The sequence below is a fragment of the Panthera onca genome, chromosome C2, assembly GCF_046562875.1.
Source record: "Panthera onca isolate mPanOnc1 chromosome C2, mPanOnc1 haplotype 2, whole genome shotgun sequence".
NCBI lineage: Eukaryota > Metazoa > Chordata > Mammalia > Carnivora > Felidae > Panthera > Panthera onca.
The window spans coordinates 146637912-146658127 of NC_138347.1; the positions used below are offsets into that span (position 1 = coordinate 146637912).

The window sequence follows — 20216 nt, forward strand, 5'->3', positions numbered from 1 at the left end:
GGTTTCATAAGCTATGACACAGGGTGTTCCATGGGCTAAGACACTTTAAGTTTTTCTTCTCAGCAGTTTAGTCCAAAGGGATGGAGAAAGAGACAGGAAGTAATTTGAAGGGAAGCAATTTGCTAAAAGCAAATCATAGAATGATTTCCTCCAAGGCTGTCAGAGCCTGGATGTGTGTATTGATGGAGGGCAGCAATACAACACAGAAAAAGAAAGGATGCGAATATGAGAAGGAGAGAGAACGAGAAGGGAGAGAAGGGGTGGAACAGAAGGGACGCCACGGGGAAGAGAGACTGTCTGGGATCACGCCCCAGAAGCAGGACCCAAAGGTAAAAGGAGTCTGCTGTGCAAATAGGCAAGTCCTTCCTCTGGAGTCGAGGTGAAGAGAGACCAACAGAAACACGTTTGAAGTGAAGACAAGGATCAATTTGATCCTTCTAGACTTTCTCCTTCAGGTGAGCCTTTCTGGGTTTGGCAGACTCCGGGAGCCCTGACACCACGGAGGCTGAAATCCTGTACCATCTTGTTAAAAGCATTGCTTCAGTCAGGGGCTACTGTGGCACTTCCCAGCTAGTAAAGGAAAAAATGAGCAAAAATGCCACCAGGGGGCAGGTCTGGTCTGGCAAAGGGAGTTTAAGGATCTTCCGGAAAAAAAAAAAATTTTTTTTTTTTTCTTTCAGCTCTGGGTCCATTCTTTGTTTTGCAACCATAAATACTGCATTGGGTCCGGAGCAATTTCTTTAATGGTTGTGTTGTGGGTATGAATTTTGCTCCAGAAACTCAGGTGTGCATGAAATGTCACAGTACTTTACATCCTTTGAATAAAATTAAATCCAGCCTCAAGTGGAGATCCTACAAGCCTGATTAAAAGTCAGCCTCCGTCATGATTATGGCTCCCACAGCCCCCAGAGGTCCCCGGGAGGTTCAGTGTTAGTGCTTAGGTGACTGGTCCAGTACATGAAATGCTTACGACCCGAACCAACGTGATCCCCTGATACGCTGTGGCAGGGCCATTTCCTTCCCTGTTAGAAATGAGCAGACATTCCAACACCTGGAATGAACACACACACACACACACCACCTTACAGAGGGGAGCCGGGAGTCATCCCTATCTGGGGATGCCCCCACCACCCCTCCTTTTAGCCCCTTGCTCTCCTAGGCCTGCATCTCTGCCTCTAAACTTCTTGCCTTCCTCTAGGGGTTCACTGGCCAGCTGAGGCTTTCAGAAAACCTAGGAAGACAGATACCATCAGGGCTACGCAAGCCTCAAAGGAGGCATGGACCCCAGGGGTGCTACGCCTTTCTCAGGATCAGGAAAGGAGAAGAACACAAGAACAGAAGCCACCCATATACCCTAAGTGTGCTGCCACATTTGCCTCAAGGTTACCGTTTTTAAAACCCCCCGTGTTTACAAGTCTGACATCACGTGACCGTGCGCGTTCTTTTTCCAGTAGATGACACAGCCCTCGGGCAGCCCTCGTAGCTGACGGTGGGTTGAGGATTCACCATCATGGTAGGTGCCATGGAGGAACCAACACAAAGAAGGGATACGTCCCCCTCCAAGGAGCTCCCAGTGTCTCATGCACAGAAACAGGTCATTAAGACCTGGTGAACTTAGGGAAGAGTTGCAAACTAAAAGCCAGAAGGCCAGACCCCACTGACAAAGGTACGTTGGAAATTTGTAAGTCATTGGCCAACATTGAAAATATCAAGAGGAAAGGATAGTTCACGTCAGCACCTGTATATGTAGCATCTCTTGAAAAATAAGACCTGGCACTGAGTGTTGTATGGAAACCAGTTTGTCAATAAATTATATTTAAAAAAAAGAAATAAAGAAAAATAAGGCCTGGGACACAGCCCTGCGTGGCAGCCGCCATTATTTGCGGAGTAGGGGCTGCTCCCTTAGCTGAGGCCGCCCTTCTCTGCTTTATCACAGTCCCCACCATGCCCTAGAGTATTATGCCCAGTCTGCCTCCCTTATTTATGCTACCTGTCTAGCTTCTATAAGCATTTGAGCTTTAACCTCTGAGTAAACTAAATACAATCATACTCAGGATACAGGATTGTGCTCCAGACTGATTAAGACTAAGCGTCTGCCTTTCCTCACTGCTCACACTGATTTATCTGGAAATTCAGAATTATTTCAGATGGCCTTAAGATTTGAGCACAGACTAAAGACATATTTCAGCATATTTCAGGTACCGACTTGGTTCCTATGCAATTGTGACAGATGAGGCCAGGGGTAGCCCTGGCATACAGCACAGTATGCCCATGCTTGTGTGAGGAACAGCAAACCCAAGGTACAAAGAGATATTTGTGGAAATGCAGCTTTAGCTCCACTGTTGGGCCTCAGTTTCCATCACTGCTGTTGAGAGTGCCCAGTGGAGGGGCGCCTGGGTGGCTCAGTCGGTTGAGCATCCAACTTGGGCTCAGGTCATGATCTCGCGGTCCGTGAGTTCGAGCCCTGCGTCTGGTTCTGTGCTGACAGCTCAGAGCCTGGGGCCTGCTTCGGATTCTGTGTCTCCCTCTCTCTGCCTCTCTGCCCCTTCTCAAAAATAAACATTAAAAAAAAAAAAAAAAAAGAGCACCCAGTGGATCAGCCAGTCCCAGTGAGCAGGCATACACTGGTGTGAACAGGCTACAGGAGGCCACACACACACATGTTCCCCACTCAGAACCCATCTTTGTCCTGACCTCAGCCCATGAGCTCAGCCTCAGCGTGCAGAGACGCCCAGCTTAATTTTGCTCAATTTTAATTTTCAACAGACAGTCCAAGCTCAGAGCTTTTTCCACGGTAAATGAGAAGAGTCCAACAGAAACAAGAGGGGAACCTGCTAAACTCCGGACAGAAAAATAAAAGGAAAGAAAAAATAATTTTCTAATGAGGTCTTCTGCACTTGTCTGGCTTTCCCGGGGAGCTCAGGTTACTATCCATGAAAAATCCTCTGGATGGGTCTGAAGATAATGTTTTAAGTCCACAAGATCTAAATGCAATATAAGTTAATATAAATTAATAACACAACAATTTTAAAAATGTGTTCTGTGTGTTCCGAAGGAGAACTCACTGTGAACTCCCCTGTTGCACAAGAATATCCAACAGGAATGTTGTTCGAATCTTTTGCTGGAGGGCGCCTGGGTGGCTCAGTCGGTTAAGCGTCCGACTCTTGGTTTCGGCTCAGGTCATGATCTCACAGTTCGTGAGGTCAAGCCCCGCATCGGGTTCCACACTAATAGTGTAGAGCCTGCTTTGGATTCTTTCTCTCTCTCTCTCTCTCTTTCTCTCTCTCTCTCTCTCTCAATCTGCCTCTCCCCTGCTCATGCTTTCTCTCTCAAAATAAATAAATAAACTGAAAAAAATTAAAAAACAATCTTTTGCTGATTGCAATTTTATAAATACAGTGGAGTACAGCTATCTAGAAAGACTGTGATTTAAACTAGGGAAAAGCAATGAGCATAAACCCATAAAACATTCAGAGCATCCAATGTCCTTTAGCAGAAGGGACACCCCACCCTCACCAGCTGATTTCTGAAGAAGGCCATGCTTACGTGGGACATATCTAAGTGGCTCCTTGTGGTGCCCTAACCCGTAACCACCACCTTGTGGTGCCCTGACCCTTTACTCAGAATGACAAAGAACAATCTGACTTCAGCTAGTAGGGTATCTGACAAACTGTAGATAAAACAGCTCTACCTGAGAGAATACATAGGACAGGATTGTATCTCGGGTCTTAATAGTTTAGGGAAAGAGAACACATTACCTACAAGACATGGGAAATTCATGAGTTAAGCTTTTCCAAAATCCACATCCCAGCCACTATCAGAAAGAGTCTCTCAAGTCACATTGAGAAATACTTCACTTAAAGGGCACGTCTATATTAGATTCTCCTTAAATATAAATTGTAAACAACGCGCAGCTTTAAGATGAGTTCTATCCACTAGGAAACAGGAGTTTTGAAGAATATATTGTAAATTCTATATCCCATTGTTAAAATAGAAACTCATCCTGAACATTAAAAACAAAACACTGTTGCATCTTTAAAGAAACGGGTGTTTTTAGTTCATGATCTAAAAACGAGTGATTGGATATACCAATGTCACAGATGGTGATGGAAAGAAAATTAGGATCAGCATCCTCAAAAAATATACAGAAGCTCTCAAAATGTATACAAACTCTTACATGCATACATACATGAACACACACACACACACACACACACACACACACACACACACAGGAATTAAATGCAGCGCACCCAGGGGGGTGCCTGAAGCCCTGCCTGCCTACCTAGGAAGTGGCCTTTGCGGTGTCTCACTGTGAGGCTTCCATAGAAACACATCACCCCACCCAGACTATGCAGTTCCTTCAAGTGTTGTTCATCAGAAACCTGCCAGGGAGAATACTCGATTCCCTCTAAAGATATCTGGAATATCATATCAAGTGGTATCATCAAATAAGCAATAAAACAACACACCCATCAAATAGGTTCTAAAAGATTTATTTCTCTTCTACTGTTGAGGAGAAAGGAGCCGGGAATAAATGGCTAACATTAGTCACAAATCTGCAGGTCAGCAAACAAAAATAAAGGTTGAAATGACCATGCGTGAGTACAAAAAGACAACTTGTTAATTACTTTTAAGAATGTAAATTTGGCTGGCGCGATGCAGAATTATTTATGAAATGTTGACCAAAGAGGAAATCTGCATTAGAACATTGAGTAATGATGAGGCAAAGCAAACTGATGGGATTTTCAATTACATTCTCTGGGTCTCGGGCTTCTGCAGCCTTGCCCAACTCCCTTGCCCTCCACATCTGTTCACTAGGGTGAAGCTTCCGAAGAAACAAACAGACATAAACTTATTTTAGACAGTCGCTTTAGAGAGCAGAGTATAACTCTGCTACGATGCTGGAAGCTCCCGGGGAGCCCTGGAAAGCCTTTCGAAGAACTCAACTTAGACCACTGGCAATGCCCCTGAACTTAAAATCAGTGCAGATGGTGTGGGTGTTTTAGTAAGGACAGAGATAGAGATGGGAAGGGAAGACAAATGACATACTACATCTGGGAACAAGTCACGAGAGAAAATAGTTTGCAAACTAATTGACTGAATATTGTATAATCATGCTCTCCAAACAAGACAATCCCCTGTGATGTAAGGAGAAGAGATTAGAACATCTCTACATAATTGAAAATTTACAATTCATCCTTAAAAATGATGATGTGTATTTTTAAATGTGCATACTATATTTAAAAGTAATACATGTAGATGATTTTAAAAGAATAAAAACATATTGGGGTGAATGAATGTTCAGTTTATTTTCGATGTTTTTAACTGTTAGCAGATTGCGGTCAATTCCTAGATAGCCTTTGTGTAGGTAAGCAAGCAAGGAACCCGATGGCTTCACTAGGTCAATTACTCTATACTTAGGTTTATTATTATTGTCTCTTATTATGATTTTTTAAAAAATTTTTTTCATGTTTATTTATTTTTGAGAGAGAGCGCAGAGGAGGGGGCAGAGAGAGAGGGAGAGAGAGAATCCCAAGCAGGCTCTGCACTGCCAGTGCAGAGACTGACATGGGGCTCGATCTCACTAGCCTAACGGTGAGATCATGACCTGAGCCAAAATCAAGAATCGGATGCCTAACTGACTGAGCCACCCAGGGGCCCCACTCTTATTATGATTTTCACAAAAATTATATGTTAATGGAGAAAATTAAGACATTTCAGAGGAATACTAAAGAGAAAAAAACACCTATAAATATCTCTAAAATATTTTGGTGCCTGTTATCTTCCCCTTATCTAACCATATATACAACATTTTGTACGTATATAAGTATCTATGTGTGTGTGTGTATATATATATATATATATATATATATATATATAAACATATGGTTTTTCAAAATTGATATTATACTATAGTGGCTGTTTGTATAACTCATTTTTTTCAGTTAATAATAAATTATGAATATGTTATTTTGGAACAGAATTTTAAGTGTCTATATACTAGAAATTTGCATATAAATTAGGTACTAAAATTTAACCAATTCCCTATAGTTGAATACTTAGATTCTTTTACATTTCTTGTTTTAATACTTGAAGTTTGGACATGAAGGCCTTTGGATGGCAAGCAGAATGGTCTAGATTTTATCCTATGGACCAGTCACTCTCAAGGGAATGGCAGTATACTTGTAGGGAATGTTTTGGAAATCTGGGCAGATGTTTTGGTTTTCTTTTTTTTTTTTTTTAATTTTTTTTAATGTTTATTTATTTTTGAGCCAGAGAGAGACAGAGCATGAACGGGGGAGGGGCAGAGAGAGAGGGAGACACAGAATCGGAAGCAGGCCCCAGGCTCTGAGCCATCAGCCCAGAGCCCGACGCGGGGCTCGAACTCACGGACCGCGAGATCGTGACCTGAGCTGAAGTCGGACGCTTAACCGACTGAGCCACCCAGGCGCCCCAGATGTTTTGGTTTTCAAGATGGGTGGAGACTTCTACTGGTGTTTAGTGAGGACCAGAGAGGCTGCTAGCTCTACAATGTGTAGAGTGGTCCTGAGCAATAAGGAGCACTGTCCTGTGTCCTGCCCAACTTTCAAACGTCCTCCCGGAAATGTAGCAGGTGAGAAGCCCGGTTACAAGGCTCCAAGCCCATACCCTAACTCTGTTTTACATACAAATGCAAAAGATTCTGTGCCCATTTTTAAGAAATGCTAAGGTTTTTTTATTACTCGGGTAAATCAAGGGAAACAGGTTTTCTTCAAAGCTTTACTAAGAGTTGTGCACCGTTTTGGAAAATTATTTCACTAATACCACACCACACCTGCTTTTTGCATCAGCAACGTCACCTACGTACAAAAGTCTGCATTTGTATATGGCTTACAATCACTGTGATTCTAAGAGCATGTGTGAGAATCGTACCACTCACTTCCTCCTGTCTTCTAGTGCAGTCACGCCCACGCATGTTGTAGTGAAATATGTATCTGTATTATGAAGATTAGCTCTCCTTCATATTACACGCAAGGTCTCGTGTTACCTTTTATCAAGTCAGGTGTAGGTATTGGTCTCATTTTAGGAGAGCAAAGGGGACATTGACAATATTTATTATAAGCAGGGGTCATCGGGTCTCTAGGGGTGAATATTGCTACTGCAAAGCACAGGAAGCCATTAGAGGCTTCCGGCAGGAGAGCAACATGATGACACAGAGCTGGAGGTATGGATACGCAGAGAGCCAAGAAAACAAATGGGGAAAAGAGATGGCAAGAGACAAAGAGACCATAAAGGAGGCAAACGCAATCTGGGCAGGGAAATAACGCACACCTACAATATCACAATGCCTGCAAGCATCAGAAAGAAGAACATTTTACAGAAGGCATCTTAAAAAGGAAGTGACTAGAACTCAGTGATTGAATATGGTGTCAGAGTGACTGAGCCCTCAAAAGTAGCCTCACACACATGCACACACATTTGCAAGCACACACACAGACACACGCTTAGATGCTCCGAAACTCCCGATTCATCACCAAGTAACCCCTCTCCCGCTCCTGCTGCCAAAGGAAAGACTTATCACACCACTGATTCTGTGATCTGACAGCCCAACCTGACAATAGCCTGAACTGGAGGGGCAAAGCCTTATTCGGCTTATTTATTTGTTTGTGATTCTGCATCCAAGATAAACCCCCAAATAAATTTTAAGTGTGCTTCAAGTACACTCCAGGTTATAAATCATATACTTGCATTCTCATACTACAGTAAGCAGAAAACTACAAAGATCAAGTGCGTATATATATATATATATATATATATATATACACACATATGTATATATATATACATGTATATGTATATATATACATATGTACGTATATATATATATGTGTGTGTGTGTGTGTCCCTTCCTTGCCAAATCCATGCACACCCACACAAAGAGAGACAATAAAAGGAAACTAAGAACCTGTGAACCAATGATTATGTGTCAGCACCAGTCACATTTACTAATCAGAAGCAACCCTACCAATTAAAATAGTATGCTATTAGACTGGGCAAGAAAACCATGGTACTAAATAGAAAAAAAAAAACACTGCAAAATGAAGGAATAGAGAATCATAGATATTAACCAGAAGAGAATCAGCGCTACAAAATACTAGGTATAGAAAAGAATGTCCCAATTAATATTCAATTTCCAGTTAAGATTAAAAGTATATTACATGCTGATTATCTGACTTTAGCATGTATATCCATTCTTGATTTCAACTGTTTCTGAGAATAGGTAATATGATTGTTGCTTTAAATAAAGGAAGAGTGAGTCAACAATATCCCCAAGTATAATGGGGCTATTTAGTTTTCCTGATCCATGTCTTGAACTGTAATGAGTCAGCAAAACACAAATATCACATCCTTGGTTGCTTTTCTTAACAATGGAAAAGTGAGGAAAACGGTAACCACATCTTTCTCAACCCTGAGCAATTATTCCCCCACACCACCAAAAAGTGTCAGTTGTATTCCATCAAAGTAGAAAATGTCCCTAGAAACCTCACTGTTAAATTCTCACATTGTCCAGTTCTCTTTTCCTTTTATGGGTTACTTAGCATCTGAAATGCATTCTTTAGCACTCTTCTATTTGCCTTGTGTGACAAAAATGCAAGACAAAGCCCAAGGACTATGTGAACAGCCTGAAATGGGTAAGGGCGGGCTTTTCTAGGCAAAGGCACAGAGAACATCACCCCTCTCTCCCCATCTCTACTGCCTGATCTCAGGTTTGACAAGGGGTAGAATATGTATGTATTGGGTACATATTATGCTACAGTGTAGGAGGTTTAATGAGCCATGAAAAAAAACAGAGAATAACTTGCAGCTAAGAGGAGATGCTGTAGGTGAGGTTATCTGTGGTTATGGCTTAAAGGCTATGGCCCTCCCTCTTCTTCTTCATTAGCCACAAGTTCCAAGCTCCTTGTCATGAAAGACAAGTACCCCAAGATGGCCCCTTTGCACCTCTGTCATACTTGAATCACACCTTTTCTTCTTAAGTCTCTGGATCATCATGCTGCGATTCTTCCTGGACCCTGCTTCTTTACAACCGTCCCCTAACTGGCTTCTACTGATTGTTCAAGACTTAGCTCTAGCATCACCCAGTGAGGTAGATATCCTCTCTCTCTGCTCTCAGTGCAAACAGGGTTTATCTCCATCCGGGTCCTCACCAGTTACCTTGTGATCATCTCTTTACTCATTTGTCTCCCCACTTATGAACTTCTCAAAGGCAGGAACCAAGTCTTTTTGATATTTGTATCTCCAGTGCACGGCACAGCAAGTGCTCCATAAAGGTTTGTTGCTTGCCTGACTGGGAAGAATAAGCGCTATTGCCTATAAAAGCTATTAATAGTAACACCGATTTTCCCACTGAAGGTAGGGAGGGGTTTGCAAGTCGGCAGTTTTACTAACCAGGGTCATGGAGGTAGCTGAGCTTGAGGGAGAAGATCCCAGGGGTAGACCATCACCCAAATTACCCAACTTCGATGGTTGCAACCCGTTGTGAACTCTATTCTATCTGTCATGGCCTCGGGGCAACTCATTGGTTCACATCCCTATACATGATGTCTATGCAGCACAGGAGGGGGAGCATGTAGTGTTGACTCAGGACTTCCCTGTTCTTCAAAATCTAATTTGGAGGCAGGAATTTAACCGGCAGGACCATGCTAGGAGAGGGGCAGGTGAGACACAAGGAGTCTCTCTCTAGAGCCCGGGGGCTTCTTCTCACTCAGGACTGTCAGCCCTCACCAACTGTGTGGAGACACTTTCAAGCACATTTTGTTCTATGATCAGTTGAAACCCACTGCTGGCATCTCTTCATTTTTTATCACACAAGCCCCTTGGGCATAAGATGCTTTTGTTGGTGGAAAGAACAGAAGGTTTCACACTCACAAAGGGTACCGGATTTAGACTTTTAACATTATCTCCAAGAGAGGTGACGCCAACACAGACATGTGCTGGCAGAGTTGGAGGAAAGAAGCCACTCATCATACGATTTTCCCTTGTGTTCTGTTATCAGATCATACTTTCAGAAATACACTGTGAGTGAGAACTTTTCACAAATCTTAGAACGATCTTGCAAACGGCACTTTATTTTGAGTTTGTGTGTAGGTCAAGTATGTTAATTTGTTAAGCGTAAACAACGTTTATACTGTTTGGTATGTCATTAGCTTGTAATATACCAGGAGCTACTTCTCTACATCTTCAGGAGGTCTTACAAGCACAGAATTATTTATAGGATCAACAGACAAGGGGCATGGAATCATTTCATCAAAAGGAGAAATGCAATTTTACGTATTACTTACCACATTAAGTTTTTCCCAGAACTCAGGTCCTTCTTCCATCTCTCGAAGGCTCGGCGGAATGTACCAAAAGCAAATGTTGGCATATTCAGGCTGGGGGTTTAAAAAATTTGAAAGTTATTTTAACTTAAAATTAATCTTATACTGTAATTAAACTTAGTTACTTCTTCTAAGAGTTGTCATGTGTGTATTATGTTGATATCAAATCATTCTGCCTCACTTCTGATAACAGTCTGTTGGGAGATTTTCTTCTCAGTTGGGTGCACCCAACTGAGAAGAGAAACAGGGTGCTCTTTCCTCCAGGTAAGGGATGAGCACAAAACTGGGAAAAAACATAATAAAGTTTGAAGCTGCTCCAACCAAGCTCTGATCATCAGTTAGCACCTGACACTCATGTGCCCAGAGATGCCCTGGTCCCTCCCTCTTCAACTCTGATCCTCAGCTTATTCCTTATACCACCATATCCTTCTAATAATTCCTTCTCTATTTAAGGTAGAGCTATTTAAGGTAAAGCTGTCTTCCATTACCTGCTGAACCTGACAGATGCAAAATCCCCAGTTACCTATGAGTTGATGACATAGGACATACTTGGACCTCACTTAACCAGCCCGGCTGTGACCCTTGCCTATACCGCTTTGAGAAAAAGAGCATCATCTTGACTCGTGGCTCTGAAATATCAGTGCCAGTCCCAAGTACTGTAAGGATAGGAGTCGGCCTTTTTCAAAACAGAGATTCTCAGTCCCTGTGCTCAGAATGCCCAGCGTCTGATTTAGTCCAGCACAGAAAAGGCTGGAGAACTGGTATTTTACAAAGCATCTCAGGTGATTCTGAAGTAAGTCGCGCATGGTATATGTTTGAGAAACTCTGAACTAGAGAGGCCAGAGCCAAATCATCATCTCCAGTAATCGGTTTTGGTTAAACATGGGATAACCTGCCAGAACAGGCTTTAGTCTAGCTCTTGTCACATAGATGAGACCTTCTCCACTACATACTTCATCCTCACAGGACAAAAACGTAGTACATGTCAATGGCAATCACAAGACTTGTATTCAGTGACCAGGTGATGTGGGAAGTTATGTTGGGGGTTTACAAATTAGATACACAGGGAAGATTAGATATTCAGGAAAGATTATAAGACATGACTACCTGCCCAGCAGACTCTTAGCAGTGACAGTATTTGAAATGATTTCCATTTTTCCACACAAACACGGTTTGTAGGCAATAGCCAATGCTGTAACAGTTCTCAGTAACCATCAGAGTTATACTCTAGTATCAGGATGAAGTTTGCAAGTATTTCAGAAAGATGGAATAGCTATCATCTTATATCTTAAGATCACAAGACCAGTGTTAAAGAGAGTTCGGATTCTAGTGGATTTTAAATCAAAAGTGAATGCCCAGAAACATCCCCAGCTCAACAAGCTAAGCCCTTTCACCTTTGAAATTTGTAACATGCTTATTGGATTTGACCAAAAAAAAAAAAAAAAAGAAAAGAAAGAAAGAAAAAAAAAAAAGAGCCACAAATCTTCAAAATATAGAGTAGTTCAAAATGGAGTACTATTTAATTCAACTCAGTTTCTGCAAACATTTTTCATGAGATTACAACAGTCTTTACAAATCCATACAATTTATACTTGGGTTTCTGATATAACTGATTTGGTATCTCTAGGAAAGAAATGTCCTTCAAAATTCTTTACTCCCTTGAATGTGAATACATCTTTTCAAATAAAGTAACTATAGTTGATCAGAAAGTAAAAGAAAATATAGTTATCCTCTGTCATCGGGTTCTAGGAATTCACGTCTTTTACATTAATGACGATTTTTTTCCCCAGAAATAATTTCCTGCTTCTCAGCTCAAATCCACACTTTGTCTGTCCCCCTATAACAATGGAAGTGGACTCTATAAATATTTCTCCTTGCCATCTGGTCCAATCTGAGACTTTATCAGCAGAGGGTGCTGGAGGGACGCTGAGAAGGAAGAGGTATCTCTTCCGGTTCCGGTGTGCTAACCTCATGGATCCCCCGCAGGACGTGTGGGTTTTTGAGCAGCGCTGGTGTCCAGCCACAAGTGGACCCCCTGCCAACTCCCCCCCGGCACCACCTCGTCAGATGGTTTCACAGCAGACTGGTAGGGGCCCTAAATGGCTTTTTCTGGCACACTCCCCTCAGGTGGTCTCACAGGGCAGTGCTGCCAGCGAGGCACCCCTGTGAAGCCTGAGTGAGCTTCAAGGTGCTGCTCAGAGGCTTTCTCTAGAACTCTGTGCCTCCTCCAACTACCACTGGATCTCAGCCCAGGGAGGACGGCCTCTTGCTTGGGTGCTGTATCCCGGGTTCTAAGAGTGGTGCGTGTTTTCTACCTCTGCTATTTCTTTATTTTTTAGGGTTCTCTCTTTCCCTGATGAGGCAATCCCCTGTTAATAATAATAATAATAATAATAATAATAATAATAATAATAATTCTCCTCCTCCCCCTCTCCTTCTCCTTCTGATATGAAATGCCTCACAAATTCGTGTGTCATCCTCGCACAGGGGCCATGCTCATCATCTCTGTCTCGTCCCCATTTCAGTATATGGGCTGCTGAAGCAAGCACAATAATTCTTTAGACTGTACTTTCCCACTTCAAATTACTGTGCAGTTTTTGTCTTCTTATTGGACCCTGACTAATACATCATTAAGTTATTGCTTTTCATTTGCACGGAGACATTATAAGTCATTTTGTGGTAGTTTCTACTTGCTTCCGTATCTGCTCTATGTTGTATACGTTAGGACTTAGACCTTTTAAATCACCTTTTAAATTTGCTTCCTTTAGTAAGTTTCTGTTTCAATGTATTTTTAATTTTTTTTAATTTATGTATTTATTTTGAGAGAGAGAGAGAGAGAGAGAGAGAGAGCAAGCAAGCAGGGGAGGGACAGAAAGAGAGGGAGAATCCCAAGCAGGCTCTGCACGGTCAGCACAGAGCCTGATGAGGTGCGGGGCTCGAACTCATTAACGATGAGATCGTGACCCGAGCTGAAATCAAGAGTCGGACACTTAACCAACTGAGCTACCCAGGCACCCCTCTGTTTAAATATTTTAGAAGTGACATACCTGTGATTTTTGCCCAGTCTCTTTTATAATGGTGTGGTTTAATGCTGTGACATTTGAAAACTTGTGAAGCCTTTTTGACAGTTCATTTGATTGGAAGATATTTGATCTCCATTTGGTGGAATACCTTTACTGTCATCATTTCCAAAACTATTAAGATTTGGAAAAAATACCCTTTTGAATATTCACGAGGCACACATTTGAGTTTTTCCTGTCTCTTTGCCTTTCTAGCTTGTATTTGATATAGTGACTTTCTTCAAGAGGCTGCAAAGCAGTAATGAGTATTTTCAGAGTAGAACCATTCACATGGCACTTCGTTGCCTATATATAGGAAAGCCTGACCTCTCGAGTGTCTTAGGAACACTTTAGTCTATGTACTCTAACACCATAAAATTGAGAAGACATAAAAAGGGAATCCAAGTGTCTAGACCAGACAAATGAGAGCGAAGGGTACAAAAACACATGTAGCAGTGAAAAACATTGTCACAACCTTTAAAAATTCATGGAGAAGTACAGAAATGTCACTAAAGGAAAGATGGATACATCCTACCCTGATTTTCGAAGAGAAAAAAATAGATATATTCTAAGAAATGAAGCAGGGACTTTATTATTGAGCAAATGACATGAGACCCCTTGGGGAAATAAGTCGAGGGTCACCAATATGTAGTAGCTTGCATCCTCTAAAACTGAGTCATGTCAAAAGAAATTCATCTCCTTTGCTTACAGTGTCATTAGATCACAATAATAATAATAAAAAGCAAAGCTAGCACTAGGCATTTTAATAAGTAGAAATGCAGACTCTGGCAGACAGAATGAAATAATCGTGCAAGTATAGAATGGAGAAAGGGGCCATGGTGGATTTCAAGTGACTTCAAGCTTTTTTATTTTAAATATCTGATTAGACTACTGAAAAATTTCAAAGGCAGCACTGAGTAGCACAAACAGCCTTGGTTTTAGAGTCACAAGGATATGGTTTGGATCTCAGCTTCACCAGGTCTTTGTTTGGACAGGGGTTGAACTCTAATCTCAGCTTCCTAATCTATGAAATGGAGATCATATGGTCCACTTCACAGAATTGGTTAGATAGCACAGAGATTATTTCCAACATTTACTACTATATATGGCCATACACCAGGCACTCTATTAGAATAGTGGCTATTATCTGGGGCTATATAGGTAGAACAAGATGTCCTCATCAAGTGGATGAGTAGCCACATTAAAATCTGTACTAGGTGGGACACATCACTATTTTTGCATACAATATTTGAAGGGGAATGTTAAAGAATTATAGCCTGCCCCAAGAAGGGTAACTGAAATGTTTAATTCAATTAACAGAATTTTCTATGTTCTAGATACTGAACCAGACATTAAGATGAGAAAAATGACTACACTATATGCTTATCTCTAGGAACTCAGTGACGAGTAATGGAGCTAGATACAGGCAATTAAACTGCAATGGAATGAGCATTACAAAAGACGAAATTTCTCGTAATACAAGAAACATTTCTGGCAACAGGAATAGTGCACATGTAGAAGCCCGTGTATTCAGGGGGATGGCAAGAACTTGGAATGAACAGAGGACAGGGTGTACTGAAGAGAGGTGAAAATGGGCATGGAAATGAGAGTCATTTCATGAAGGGCTTCCTCATCTGCCATGTTGGAGGGCTTTGGCTTGATTCTAGAAGAGATGTGGAATCATGGGAGACTTTTGATTTCAGGAGCAGATTTCATTTTAGAAAGACCACAGTGTGGCTCCCATGTAGAGATGGACTGATCATAGTTCTAATGACTGAAAGAAGAATGTAGTATTTTGGTAACGAAAATGGCTACACTACAGGTTTAGAAATGTTGGATTTGAGGTGCCTGTGGGAGTCTAACCGAAAATTTCACAACATACCGAATGTACCAGTGACTAGAGTTTAGGAGGCAAGTCAAGGATGGATACATTATTGAAGCTGTTGACAACAAAGTTCTAGAAATGGATGAAACATTTCAGCGAGAGTAAGTGGACACCATGAAGACCTTAAGATGGAAGAACAGAAAAGAATATTTCACGGGGTACCCAGATGAAGAGACCTTTGCCACATAGAGACTGAGAAGAAAAAGTTACAGGTAATGGAGAAAAACTGGGAGAGAAATTCAAAGAAACCAAGAAGGAAGAGAATTTCAAGAGAGAGGGAGTAGATAATGGTGTCAAACGCTACCTAAGTCCAAGGAGATGAAGACTAAACAATGTGCATCAGATTTTTGCGATTAGAAGGGTGCTGTCTTCTAAATAAAAATATATAAGAAGATAACTATAAATTGCATGTACTTGATACATATTAATAGCAGGGGTCAATAAATAATAGAATATGAATAATTAGAGCTCTGGGGAAGAGAACTGAGCTGTGAATTATCTGACACAGGAAGTGTTCAGGAAGAGGTTGACATCCTGTTACGGTTACTGGTTACCATCAAGAGAGGTGTCCTGCCTCCAGCAGGAAGTTGACTGGATGTCCTTGAAGATCCTTTACACCCTGGAAAGTCTATGGAGCCAAAATAACTCTTCCTAATGTAGAACTCAGGAAGAGAAAAACAAAAAGTTGAATAATTAGGACTCTCCCAAGAGATCAAAATAAAATATGTGAATGATAGTATATGAATGACTATACCTCTAGGAAAACATTTATTAGATCTTAGATCCAACACAGAAAAACAGAAAGATTATTTTCAGGGGCCTATGAATAATGCAGAATTCATTTGAAATGATAACTTTAAATCATCTTCAAGAAGATACGCACTATTTTTGTTCTTTTCAGGAAAAGGTATTCAAATACTGGATATTCTGTTTTGTTGTGTTCATTGACTGTTTTCAATATTCCACTTAACATTCTCACTGCTATCTGCTAAAAAGTGAATATATATGTGTGTAAGTAAAATTATATATATATATATATATATAGATTATATATATATATTATCTCTATATATATTATATATTAATATATATATATAGATTATATATATATTATCTCTCTATATATTATATATTAATATATATATAATTAATATATAAAATTATATATATATAGATAGATTATCTATATATATATATATATAGATAGATAGATAGACTTGCATTTTTCCTAAAGTGATAGACTTTCAGTTTCACAGACTATACTCCAATCACATCTCTCTTAAGTCTATGGTAGGGTTATATCTAATCAATCCAAACTAAGCCTTTGTTAACAAAAAGGATAACTGCCTTGACACTTATATATATATGAGATTCAAGGTCTAATTTTACATTATTTCTCCAAATGGAACACAGAGAAAAGAGGCAAATGCGTATCACATACAAAACCCCTTGTAAGTGGGAAGGCTGGAGTGCTTTTAGAAAGCCACCTTCACTGCTCTGGGGCCATCTGGTTCCCATAGCTAAGATATTCAGGGCAGAAGGCTGCCTAATGATTAAAACCCACCTTCACTTGCCTTACAAGTTGAATGTTTGCAATTCCCTAAAATGATGGTGAGAGTTTCCTCCCTTAACTTTTAAGCCTTTAGGAGGAATATATACATAACGTTTAAGACAATCCGTCTTTTTTTCACTGTTTCTTTTAGCTCTATCAAAAGACTTCAGTTCCAAGGTGCACAGAACTTTCCATAAGCACCAGAGCTCCCACAACCAGAGAAATAGAGAAGGCAGTTCAAAATTGTAAAAATAAAGAGTAAAACTCAACCTCAAGGAAGTAAAGAAGGCAAGTTAAACTCAAGAATATTTTTTTAAAAAAAAAGTGACTCAGACTCAACCCGCAACCAATCCTACAGCTGTTGTTTTGCGCCTATGTGCTTATATATGCATCTCTTAAAAATATAGATGTTTTCTCATGTAATCATGCCATTATCACACCTAGCAAAATTATTGATAATTCTTTGGTACTATCCAATAGCCAGTTCACATTAGAAGCTTCCCAACTGTTTGAAACTTTACTTTTTACAAGTGTTCAAACTAGGCAACAGCTCCCCCTGCCGCGTGTGGTTATCAGGCCTCTTCTGTCTCTTTGAACCTGAGGTGATCATCACTACCTTCTCCTTTATTTTCCTTCACCCCACTAACCTGCTGAGGAAACCGGGACAGCTGCCCTGTGGAATATCCCACATTCCAAATTCGCCTTTTTGCTTCTCTCAAGTATCCCCAGAAAGCCATTTAAATATGGATTCTCTCGCTGTCTTTGCAAGTTCTTTCCTATCCCCATTTTTCAGGAACTTTGAACTCTTGAGGATAGTGGCAGAAGCCACAGTCAGGAGTCTCTGGAGCAGTGTTTCTGCAGCTTATTGGGAGGGCCATCATCATACCTCACCTCTGCTACTGCAGCAGCGTCCCAGCTTGTCTCGTTCATCCTTTCCTTGGCTTTCCTTCACCCCCTCCCACCCCATTCCTCTCTTCCCAAGACATCCAGGACCATCTTTTAAAATGGAATTCAGACTCCTGTCTGCTTAAAACTTCTCTGATGATTACACTTGTAATAAAAGCCAAAGGTCTTACCAGGCCCTACCTGACTCTACCTGATCTGGTCTCTGCCCACCTCTCCAACCGTATCACCTCCTACACCCCCCTTTCTTAATGTGTCTTCTTCTGGTTCCTTAAACACTTCGAACTCCTTGTAGCATTAAGCCTTTGTAGTTGTTTATGGATTCTACCTAGAATGCCTTTCGCTCAGACAGCTAGCTGCATGGCATGCTGTTTACCATCAATCAGGTCTCAGGTAGAAGATGAACTCAGAGGGCCCTACCTGCATGACCAAAACCAAACAAGCCACCCCCCACCGACATCCTCATTCCGGCATTCCACCCTCCTTTAAAAAAAAAACAAGTTACTTAACATACAGCATAGTCTCGGCTTCAGGAGTAGGACCCAGTGATTCATCTCTTACATATGACACCCATTGCTCATCCCAACAAGTGCCCTCCTTAATGCCCATCATTCACTTAACCCATCCTTCCACCCACCTCCCCTCCAGCAGCCCTCAGTTTGTTCTCTGTAGTTAGGAGTCTCTTATGGTTTGCCTCCCTCTCTGTTTTTCTCTTTTTTTTCCTTCCCTTCCCCTGTGTTCACCTGTTGAGTTTCTCAAATTCCACGCATGAGTGAAATCATACGATATCTATCTTTCTCTGACTTATTTTCCTTAACATAATACCCTCTGTACATTGTTGCAAATGGCAAGATTTCATTCTTTTTCATTACTGGGTAGTATTCCATTATACAAACACATACACACGCATATGTGTGTGTGTGTGTGTGTGTGTGTGTGTGTGTGTGTATACATATATACCAAATCTTCTTTATCCATTCATCAGTCAATGAACACTTGGGCTTCTTCCATAATTTGGCTATTGTTGGTAACACTGCTATAAACACTGGGGAGCATGTGCCCCTTTGAATCAGTATTCTTGTATCCTTTGGATAAATTCCTAGTAGTGCAATTGCTGGGTCATAGATAGTTCTATTTTTAATGTTTTGAGGAACCTCCATACTGTTTTTCAGAGTGGCTGAACCAGTTTGCATTCCCACCAACAGTGTAAAAGGGTTTCCCTTTCTCAGCAATCCTCACCAACATCTGTTTCTATTACAGAACTTGCTACATCTGTAACTATTTATTTGTATACTGGATTATCTTTCATGAACCTGCCTTATTGTTTTCTTAAGAGGTCTCACTACCTGATGCTTGTTAGGTATTAATTTGCTTGTTTATTGCCTGTCATTTACCATTTTGAGTATAAATACTCCCAGAGAGAGGGATTTCCCTGTTTTATCCTCCCATGCCTAGAACTATGCCTAGCACATAGTAATTGCTCAAGAAATCTTGCTGAATAAATGAATACGAATGGCAGCCAGATTGCTTACATATAATATAGGTTCCTAGGCTGTAATCTCTAGGGGATTTCTACATTAGGTTAAAATTGCTATATAATACGTGCTATTAGAAGATCTGAGAGAACTTTATACTTCATATTTCTTAAAAATCAGAATTAAATAACACTCTTCATATTTTCTAACCATATGTTTTAGGAAAAAAACAATATTCTCTACTTTTGCAACCACTTTACTTCTTATATATAGCAAGCAGTCCACAACACAAAATGACTTATTTCCCATTGCTCCAAAGCTAATATGCTTTCCTTATTTTATAAAAAGACAAAACTAAATGCATTATCGTACATTCACTTAATTGATTTTTCACATGCAGGCACCACTATAGCACAGTTGAATATTCACAGTACAATCATCATGCAATTTATATATTTATTCAGTATTATCCTTGGTAATTATTATTGAGCACTTTAATTTTCAATACTTAAAGGCAAGTGTGCTCTTTGTGAATCTAACAAAGGAAAAATACTCACTAATAGAGTAAATTAACATAATGGACTCCATGAATTAAGCTAATGACTTGTTTCTAAGTCTGCAACACAAAAACCAGTGAAATATAACAGATTAGAAAATTACCACCTTCATCACTGTTGACTGACAAAATCACGAGCACAATTCCGTAATCACTTACTTCCAGCAGTAGCTTGAATCCTTCTCTTTTCTTGATTTCTTCTACAAGGTATCTAAAAATGAAAGTCACAGTAATATTTATAATTTGGAATCTAAGAACTCCATGAACACAACTGACACACACACACAAACTGCTATTTCTGATGCAGAGACAAGGCTTAGAAATAAGGAAAGGCATAGGGATAGGAACAGACACGGATTTAAACACATATTCCTGAACCTACTGCAGGCCTCTGGGGCCCGAGCAAAAAAGTACATCTTTTTAAT

The 20216-nt window shown here is 40.5% G+C and overlaps 1 protein-coding gene and 1 non-coding gene across 2 annotated transcripts in view; both read right to left on the reverse strand.

Moving 5' to 3' along the window:
* Nucleotides 1-20216, reverse strand: part of GADL1 (glutamate decarboxylase like 1) — a 168255-nt gene that overhangs the window by 44469 nt on the left and 103570 nt on the right. The window contains exons 13-14 of the mRNA XM_060638452.3: nucleotides 19951-20002; nucleotides 10326-10415 (exon numbers count right to left, since the gene is read on the reverse strand). Of these exons, the coding sequence (XP_060494435.1) occupies nucleotides 10326-10415; nucleotides 19951-20002 (142 nt within the window). The remainder of the gene's footprint in view (nucleotides 1-10325; nucleotides 10416-19950; nucleotides 20003-20216) is intronic.
* LOC132684424 (U6 spliceosomal RNA) lies at nucleotides 12804-12910 on the reverse strand. Its single transcript, XR_009612647.1, has one exon. It is a non-coding gene; the product is annotated as a U6 spliceosomal RNA (small nuclear RNA).